The 10,537-nt window shown below is 46.8% G+C and overlaps 1 protein-coding gene across 1 annotated transcript; it reads right to left on the bottom strand.

Moving 5' to 3' along the window:
• Positions 1 to 358: 358 nt before the first annotated feature.
• LOC101758997 (UDP-glycosyltransferase 90A1) lies at positions 359 to 2,152 on the bottom strand. Its single transcript, XM_004956546.4, has one exon. It carries the CDS (start codon positions 1,967 to 1,969, stop codon positions 494 to 496), a length of 1,476 nt encoding a protein of 491 aa, XP_004956603.1. The 5' UTR covers positions 1,970 to 2,152; the 3' UTR covers positions 359 to 493.
• Positions 2,153 to 10,537: the final 8,385 nt, after the last annotated feature.

Consider the following 10,537-nt stretch of genomic DNA (forward strand, 5'->3'; position numbering starts at 1 on the left):
CATATTTTAGGACCATAGACGATCTTTGGTAAAGGTTATGCATCCCAGAAAATATATGTGACTACTTGGTCTTTGGGCAGATTCTGTCTAAGACTGTTGACATAAAACTTGCACCTGGTGACAATTTCTTTCAGTAAAACTTTTGCCACAGATATTCTGCAACCATGACATGCACTGCGTATCATGGTGATCAAGTTCACTCTAATCATAGTTAAAATATGGCGCAACCTATCCCATATTTTAAACGGAATTCCTCAAAATTTAAAAGAAACCAAATATGTATATTCTGAAGTTTGACTGGAAGAGCTACGATTTTTTAGAAGACTCATTCAGCTTCTTAGTTCATAGTGCAAGATGATTAAATACAACAAAATAAAACTGACATGCTGAAGTTATTTTCTTCCGACTTTATAGTTCAAGATGCATGTGGTTGCACACCACCCAACTATTTCTCAAGATGATTAAAAACAACAAAAGAACATGAAAACGCACGCTAAGCATCCACCTTCTCGTCCTGGCTTTCCTCTAAATTCCCGTTCACCTTCTTCACGCACAACTCACTGATCATGTCTTTCAGTGCTTTACATGATGGCCCTCCTTCTGCCATGGCCTCCTTAGCACTGGCTGACAGCTCCGCCACATTCTTCGCCACTTCCACCCCTTCCTCACCCAGCATCAGCACCCTCACCACCTTGGAAACCTCCTCGCTTGTGACCAAACCCCTAATGGTTCTATCACTTGTCTGAACTCTTACCGCGATCTTCAACTCATCAACTAAAAACTTCGCATTGAAAGGTTGATCAGCATGCATAGGCCAAACCGCTAGTGGCACACCAGCTGCAACACTCTCAAGTACCGAATTCCACCCAGAATGGCTCAAGAACCCTCGCACACTCCCATGCTTCAAAATCTCCAACTGGTCCACCCACTCCCTCACCACCAATCCTCTGCCCTTTGTACGCTCTTCGAAACCCGAACCGAGGTCAATGTTCTTGGGCCTGACAGCCCATATGAAGTCCACCTCGGCCCGCTCGAGCCCATCCGCGACCTCCTTCAACTGTGACTCCGGGATTGCAGCTAGCGTCCCAAGAGCAACATACAGCACCGCCCTACCATCGGTTGTCTTGTTGTCGAGCCACTCCATCCAAGAGGGCTGGGCCTCGGCGGGCGCAGATGCTGGTTGGGCCAGGCAGAGGGGCCCGACGGGCCAGGCCCTGGGGCCCATATGCTGGTTCCAGAAGTCAACGTACTGAGCCTCCAGGCCGTGGAAGGTGTTGATGATCAGCCCTTGACTCTCCTCTATGGCCTTGCCCAGCTTACCGTCGAGCTCCATCATGGGCGCTATGGACGCTGGGTCGCCGAAGGGTGCCATGAAGTCCTCGAAGGTGAGCTTTATGTGCGGGAACTCCGGCACCGTGAAGGTGCCCGGGTTGCCGTCTTCGTCGACGTCGTCGGGTTTCAGCGTCGCGCACGGGTCGTGGCGCACGCGCACCTCCCGCATGACGTGCGCGAACGCCGAGATGCCGAAGAAGGACACCTTCGGGATGCCTAGCGTTTCCGCCGACGCTTTCGTCCAGTACAGGAACAGGTCGGTGACGAGGAGGCTGGCCGGCGGTTGCATCTCGGCGAGGGACGCCTCGAGCTGCGGCCGGAGCAGGGACGTGGCGTCGGCGAAGACGGCGAAGGATGCCATGGACGTGAGCCCCTCGGCGCTCTCGACGCCCGGCGGGATGCCCGGGACGTCGGCTGGAAAGGCGAGCTCGACGACGGCCGCGTCCGCGCCGGATAGACCATCCCGGACGAAGGCGGCGTTGCCGGGAGTCGTGAAGAAGGTGACGGCGGCGAGGCCGTGGCGGTGGAGGTAGTGGGCGAGGTGGATCATCGGGATTGTGTGGCCCTTGGCCAGGAATGGGAAGATGGCGATGTGAGGGAGTTCATGGGTCTCTGGAGACGAAGAGGCAACAGCCATTGCTAACGCGAAAGATCGAATCGATCAAAAAGTTTTTGCTGTTGTAAGCTGATGCCAGTGTGTTACTTATAGGTAGCTGGTGGAAGTAGATGTATATAGGGAGCTCACATCTCAATTGGCTCTAAATAATGCCCATTGCATGGTCCCCAAGAAAACTTATTAAATCAGCCGTGTGGATAGCGCTGAGAACCGATCGAAAGTAAAGAATTGAAAGGCATCTAGCAATCTGTTCTTACTTTTTTTGAACTAGGACCGTTTCAATGGTAACCAACGGCTAAAATTAAAAGAGCTAATATGCCAACAATTGGAGAATATATTCGGTGTCGGTGGTTAGGATGGAGCATTGAGATATCACATCTAATTTAATTTTAAAGAAAGAGGTAGACATGGAAATAGGGAGTTAGGACTTCATTAACTTGGGGCTCCTTTTGTAACCTCGAAGATAAACACGCAGGGGACTATTATTAGATGTTCGTTGAAATGTTACCTTCTTCTTGAGAGATTCCGTTTATTTCTTCATTAGCCAGTTTTTCGTGGCTGGACAATGATTGACTTCGTCAGTATTTATCAGGCTAATCTCACCGAACTTCAGCTTCGCAGTCGCTCTCTTTGCTTGGTATATGAAAGAAACTAAGAAAGTAATTGACTGATCAACAAGATTGCAAGTAGTCGGTGCATATATGGATCAATGGCACAAACACAAGTTATTCTCCAGTCCTTTTCACATGAAACTGATTTGAGAACACAAGTACTTCTATGTCATTACATCATATAAACTTTAGATAAAATATACTAAGATAAAGTAGTGGTCAAATATATATGAGTTGGTCACTGCGTATGTCGATGTCTAAAAGGACAAGAAAATCAGACTATTAGAGGTAGTTGTATTACATGATCTAAGAGGAAACGCATTGATGAGTCCCTATCACGGTTGGGCATCTAGGAAGCTGAAAAAATTTTGTACAAAATTAGCTAGCAAACATAGCAATCAATGTGTAAGTGGTTAGTACTAGGTGCAAAAATTATTGCCCCTAATATAGTACAGCTTGCCACATACTGTAATAGGATGGAAAAAAGTGATGCGTGCTTGTACAAAAGCAAAAAAAAAACGGGTCTCTCATTTAATAGGAGCTTTTTCTCACACGACTCAACCAAATGGTAGTAATTCAACCAATATGGTAGTAATTTAATCAAACTGTGCGTTGACGTCAACGCACAATGAAAACAAGCACTTGCAAAAATGCATGTTATCATGCGGTACTTGAAGATGATTAAGTAGAGCAGATCTCACTGCGGTAAAACTGAGCATTGTTCCTAGCCCTTAGTTCAATGAAGCCCCGTGACCCCCTTTAGTACCGGTTGGAACCCCCAACCAGTACTAACTTCCCTCCTATAAATAAGGCGTCTTCTTCCTCCTGCCCGAGCCATTTCCTCCAGTTCGGGCTTCATCCATTCATGGCGAAATAGGGGAGGTGCTGCCAGATTTTTGACCATTTCGTGGGAATTTCAATCATTCAAGTGTTCTAAAGGTTAAAAACTTCATCCTCCCTTGATACATGGTTAGCATACTAAGTTTTATGCTTTAGAGCTAGAGTAATTTATGATTTTTAGAATAAGGTAGAATGGAAATTTTTTTCATTTATATGCATGTGTTATTTAGAGCTCATATTTGTGATTTTTAGAATAAGCTACAATTTTTTGGATGCTATGTTTCGTATTAGTGAAATAAATTGATATGAGGTTAGAGGAATAATTTCATAGTTTAGTCTTTTACAAATATGAGCTAAATAAATAATGGGAAAAAATATAATTTGTTCATATTTAGTCATTTGCAAATATGAGCGAGATAAATTATGGTACATAGAGATAATAAGATGAAATAGAGGTACGTAATTAGTCATTTTTAGAATAAGCTACAATGGAGAAACTTTTCATTTATATGTTATGTTTGAGCTAAATAAATTGGGGGGGAATATAATTTGTTCATAGTTTAGTCATTTGCAAATATAAGCTAAATAAATTGTTGTACACAGAGATGGCTACTGCTGCTGGAGGTAGTGGCGATGATCAAGGGGAAAACCATAATTGGCCCTCATGATAAGCCGAAGAAAAAGAGCACATGGGAGAGAGCAATGCTTCGTTATTTGCAAAGATGTCATGAAGATGTTGTTGCGGCGAGTCAGGAACCTCCTTGTTGTGGTCGTTATGCTCTACCGCCAGTCCTGGGTGTTTCAGGTTCACTTAGTACTACCATTGCAGGAAGCACAAATGAATCATAGGATGAGGCTGGGTCAGCGAAACCTTCATCTTCACCACCCAAGGTTGCTTAAAGTCCTCCTAGATAGTACTCAGTGGATGGTTTGTCATAGTGTATCATGTTGTTTGTGTCTAAAATTTAAATTTATGTATTTCTATCTAAACTTTCAGCAACATTTGAATTTATTGTAGTGTATGGTCTGACATTTAAATTTGTATATTTCTATCTAAACTTTCAGTAACATTTGAGTTTAATGGTATTTATATCATATTTGTTATGTTTCATGTATAATTTTATGGATGATAAGAATATCTTTGGTTCGGTAATACTGTGTAGATAGATCAGCAATGGATGTACAGTGCGGACAAACGCTCCATGAAGTATATTAATGGCTTGCATGGTTTTCTTGATCTGGCAGAGTCCAACAAGCGTCTGGCGGTCTATATCATGGATTATTTGAGGAAATCAAGAGATTAATACAAAAACCTCATAGACATTCTTAACAATGGTCGCTTCCGTCGACATCACGCAGGTAAATTCAATTTCAAGCCTGAATTCCTGGTATGTGTTGAATTTTCACATCTCGTGACACTTCCTTGAACACAACAAATATTTCTTTTGCCATATATATAGTGTTTGAGATAGAATCCGGGGAATAATTTATGTGAATACTACATATGTGAGTTCATCCATAGCTTTGTAGGTCCAAAGCGTATAACCGACCACGAATTCAGAGTACGTATACAAATTTCTTGACAAACAAATTAGTTGTAATTGTGTAGGCCCATTGATCTACTCTATAATAACATTTGCCAATGATACAGATGAGAGACATGAAGGAAGCACTCCTCAAGATGGAAAAAATCAGAACAATTCAAGAACAACTTAGTGGATTTCTTTTGAACGAGGTAGTAAATCCAGCTAGTTCCATAACGATCTGCATCACCGTCAGGACTAGGGTTCAGAATAGTTGATCCAAATGTTGAACTTTAAGTATTGATACAATGTAATATTATTCATAAATGTGAATGCAGAAAATGTGTCTATATATATAATATTATATCAAATGTAATATTATAGATAAATACAACTTTATATATATTAGTGTATTAGACTAGTATAAGTAAAGGAATGAATATGAAATACTAATATAGAATAAATAAATAGAAAAGAAACAGAAAAGAAAAAACCTCTAGTACCGGTTATTTATACCAACCAGTACTAAATTGGCCTCGGCCACACGCGAGGTGGAGGTGGCAGCCAATTTAGTATCGGTTGGTATAAACATCCGGTACTAAAAGCCTCCTTTTGTACCGAAGTAGTAATACCGGTTGCACAACTGGTACCAAAGGAGGTTAAGAACCGGTAGCTTTCCCTACAGTGTCTCCAGCAACGAACAGTGTTAAATTAAGAAACTCAACGCTGTCACTGTGAACTGCTCAGGTAGCAATATTTGTGGCAAAAGATTCCGTCCTTCATCAGTGATAAAAAAAGAATTTGACTTCCATTACTTCGTTCCTCTCTGCATTATAGAAATCTTTTGCTCTGCACCACGGTTTCTGACATGCTGTTTCCTGAAGTGGGATGTACGCATTCGCGTACACAATTCGAGTAGTGGAAGTCACCTAAGGATGCAAGGCTATACATGTTAAGTGAAAGCTTAAGAGATCAGGCAAAACTATAATAACACCCGCACCGAATACAGCTTCTCCACGATAAGCGGGGACTTGCTCGGCGCTCGTTCGCCGCTAGGTGTTAGCGGTTTGACGAGCATCTTAAACAGACTATCCATATCCATACTGAGGCTCTTCATTTGACTCTTTATCAAGTTGGTAAAAAAAATTGCTTTGCTCATTTCAATATAATATCCATTTCCCACTCTCCAAATTCCAACAATTAATTTCCTTTCTAAAAATATACGCTCTCCATCCATTCCAACAGGCTCTCCATTTCGCACTACAACAGTCTCTCCATTTCCCACTACAATAGCCTCCTCATTTTGCACTCTCCATTCTAACAATTACTACGAGTGGGACTCATACTCTGGCAAGGCAAATTGACTTGCCAATTTTGATAACTGTGAAAGGAAGTTTCGCACGACGGATGAGACGGAGAGCCAAATAACAATTCTGTTAGATCATGATTTTCTTACTACTTTTGTCAAATTTTGGTTCGAAGAGTCAGATAGCCGCACTGTGGACGTTCGCTACGAATCCGTGTCCGGTGAGATGCTTGGCGTGCGGTCGCTGTCACGCAGACAACGAGCCGTGGGCGTCCGGCACAGTACAGACCCAATCAATGTTGGGAACAAACGTTACCCAATGCTCTGCTCGGATATACGTATAGAAACCACAAACAATACCACGCAGGGTTGCAAGTCTCCTCAAATTTGCATAGAGTAGTTCATTTACGAGGGTTGGTGGACAGGACATACTGTTTTTGGTAGGGACCAATCGGACAATGACAGATCCTAGGCTCCCAAAAGGTATCGAAGGCTAAGCCAAAGCTGCCTGATGGACATACCAGCGTGCAATTCCTCGAACTTATGATATGACAGAGATTGCACGCGATACCAGCTTCATTGGACTCTCACAGAGGGTCAAATTTTCAGCAATAGGAATTACCAATCCCATTTTCATCCTTAGCTTGTGTAATTTCCTGAGCATGTAATTTGCACCGGTTTAGGGTCAAAACTGGTCTTCCAAACAGGCTTAGCTAGCAGGCACATGACACACAGCTCCTTCCTATTACCGCACCTATAAATGGCCATATGGGCAGAATGACCCTAACATGGATGAGCACGCCGCGCCGACTCCTTGGCCCAAGTACAGCATTATAGGCTACCTTAGCCATGCCGTGCTAGCTTGACAGTGTAGAGAAGTAGATGGAAAAATACCACACACCCTAATGAGGGGGTGACCTCTATATATATGGCCAATATAGCTTAAAGTAGAAGGAATATATCAAGTGTACAAGGAAAGGATAAATACATCCTAAAATACACATATACTTCCTAATACCCGCCCATAGTTGAAGCGGGAGGATCACGAACGCACAGACTGGACCTAAACTCAGTAAACAAAGGAGTTGGCAGGTCTTTCGTCATAATGTCTGCAAACTGATGAGAGGATGACACATGGAGGACCCGAACCTCACCCAAGGCCAGCTTCTCACGGACGAAGTGAATGTCAATCTCGATGTGCTTAGTGCGTCGATGATGCACCGGGTTGGCTGTCATGTAGACAACAGTGGCCGAAGCAAGTGAGACTTGAAGCTCCTGAAGGAGTTGACGCAGCCAGCAATACTCTCCCACAGCATGAGCCACAGCCCTGTACTCCGCCTCAACACTGGAACGAGACACCGTGGTTTGGCGCTTGGAGGACCAAGACACCAGTCACCGAGGTAGACGCAGAAACCAGAGGTGGAGCATCTAGAGTCCGAGCAACTAGCCCAGTCGACGTCGGAGTAGACTGTACAGGACTAGTGCCGATGTGAACTCCGGAGGAGAGCGTGCCCTTCACATAGCGCAGGATGCGATTGATCAGGGCCATGTGGGGCTCGAGCGGGTCATGCATGAAGAGGCACACCTGCTGAACCGCATTCGCTAGGTCAGGTCGAGTCAGAGTGAGGTACTGAAGGGCCCCAGCAAGACTCCGATACTCAGAGCCGTCCTGGAGCTTGGCACCGTCGTGTGCCGAAAGCTTGGCATGAGTGTCAACGGGAGTCGTTGTAGAGTGACACTCAGCCATGCCAGCACGCTGAAGAAGATACAGGGCTTACTGTCGCTGAGACAGAAACAGGCCCTGGGAGGAACGCGTGACGGAGATGCTGAGGAAGTGGTGTAGGTCGCCAAGATCCGTCATGGCGAACTCGAAATGAAGACACCCCATATTGTGCCGAAGAAGAGTCGAGGACGAGGCGGTGAGGACAATGTTGTCGACGTAGAGCAGCAGGTAGGTGATACTCGGCCAACAAAGAGGGAGGTGTCGGAGGTGGAGGTGATGAAATCGAGCTGTTGAAGGAAGGAGGCGAACTGCTGATACCACACCCTCGGGGCCTGCTTCAGTCCATACAAGGACTTCTGCTGGAGACAGACGTAATCGGGGGCGGTGGGGTCGACGAAGCCGGGAGGCTGGTGGCAGTAGACGGTCTCCGCAAGGTGTTCGTGAAGAAAGGCATTCTTCACGTCCAGCTGGTGGATCGGCCAGGCGCGAGAGGTGGCGATGCTGAGGACGATCTGTATCATCGCCGGTTTGATGACCGGACTGAAGGTCTCATCGTAGTCGATGCCGTGACGCTGGGAGAAGCCTTGTGTCGAGCGAGGGACCCATCAGCATGGAACTTATGCCAGAAGATCCACTTTCCTATCACAACATTGGCACCGAGCGACTGTGGGACTAGTCACCAGGTGTCGTTGTCGATGAGGGTCTGGAACTCATCAACCATGGCGGCACGCCAGTTAGCGTCAGTCAGGGCACTACGATAGTTCACCGGAATCGGAGAGGGTGGAGAAGAAGTCGAGGCTGTCATGCCGTAGTAATGGCGTTGTTGTATTGCCCCAGTCACAGACCGAGTGACATGGCGCGGAGGGGCAGGTGGCGACGAGGAGGGCGCGGAGGGAGGACTATGGGCGTTCGCCCGACCGATCGGAGCGCTCGCCGATGCAGTCGGGGCGTTCGCCGGAGCGATCAGGGCGTGCGCCCGACCGAGCAGGGCAAGCACCGGTGCGGTCTGGACGCTCGTCTGACCGAGGGGGGGCGTGCGCCCGACCAAGCAGGGTGAGCACCGATGCGGCCGGGGCGCTCAGGAGAGCACCGGTGTGGTTGGGGCGGGCACTCGACCGAGCGGGGCGCTCGCCGGTGCGGTCAGGGCAGGCAGGAGCGCGGTCGGAGCATGTCGGAGCACGGTGGAGAGCGGCGACCCGCCCGCAGATGGAGCAGGGGACACGGTCGGCCCGTGGAAAAGGATGGCGGGGTCGTCGTTGGTGAGTTCCTGCAAAACAACTGGTGAGGGTCGTGGCTGCTCAACGTCTGATGACGGGGCAGCCGAGGTAGAGGTAGGAACAGACGAGGGGCTCGACAAAAGGAAGTCGAGCTGCGATGGGTAAGTAGGATGGGAGGAGAAGGGAAAGACAGACTCATTGAAAACAACATGGCGAGAAATGATGACCCGACTGGTGGACAAGCCAAGACAGCGGTACCCCTTGTGAGCGGAGGGATAACCGAGGAAGACACATGCGGCTGAGCAAGGCGCAAGCTTGTGGCGTGCTGTGGCTGAAAGGCTAGGGTAGCAAAGACAACCAAAGACACGCAAGTGAGAGTACTCGGGGAGCTGGGAGTAAAGGAGGCGGTAGGGAATGTCGTTCTAAACGGCAGAACATGGGCACCGGTTCAGAAGATAGGTAGCGGTGGCGAGCGCCTCGACCCAATATGGGGCGGTCATGGAGGCATGAATGAGCAATGTGCGAGTCACGTTATTAAGGGTGCGGAAGACACGCTCGGCTTTCCCATTTTGGGAAGAAGTGTAGGGACGTGAGAGGTGCAAGTGGATACCCCGAGAAGTCAAAAAAGAAGTAAGAGGTTTATCGACAAACTCCGTCCCATTATCAGCTTGGATGCTTCGAACAGGAAGATTAAACTGCGTGTGAGCATAGGCGCAAAAATCAGTGATATGTGAGGTGACTTCAGACTTGTGAAATAGAGGAAACGTCCAACAAAAATGTGAGAAGTCGTCCAAAATGACTATGTAGTAGTGATAACCAGAGATGCTAGTTAATGGAGAAGTCCAAACATCACAGTGAGCTAACTCAAAAGGAGCAGAACTGCGAGAGCTAGAATGTGAGAAAGGTAACCGCACATGTTTCCCTAACTGACATGAATGGCATAGAGTCTGACTATCTTTATTACAAGCAATGGATGAAGTTTGTCTAAGTGTGGCGATGGCGGCAGGACCGGGATGACCAAGACGGAGATGCCACAAACTGGAGGAGATGGCGAGGCCAGCGTGGGGTGCTGCAAAGCTGGCTACTGGAGGCATGGTGTAAAGATCATCAGTGCTATTGCAGCGAAGAATCACGTGTCTGGTCGGAAGATCCTTGACAGAAAAAACAAAGGTGTCAAACTCTATGGTGCAGTTATTGTCCTTAGTAAACTGATGAACAGAAAGCATATTACGAATCAGAGAAGGAACAACAAGGATATTATTAAGACGAAAGTGAGAGTTGGGGGTGGTAAGGGTGGAGTTGCCACGGCACGTGACAGCAAGAGTGTGGCTGTTACCGATGGTAATGGAGGAGTGAGAGGGAGGGAGTC

This window comes from Setaria italica, chromosome II (genome assembly GCF_000263155.2).
Source record: "Setaria italica strain Yugu1 chromosome II, Setaria_italica_v2.0, whole genome shotgun sequence".
Lineage (NCBI taxonomy): Eukaryota > Viridiplantae > Streptophyta > Magnoliopsida > Poales > Poaceae > Setaria > Setaria italica.

What these genes read in the sequence shown, in the direction of transcription:
- LOC101758997 (XM_004956546.4), bottom strand. Translation starts at nt 1,969, where the DNA reads ATGGCTGTTGCCTCTTCGTCTCCAGAGACCCATGAACTCCCTCACATC.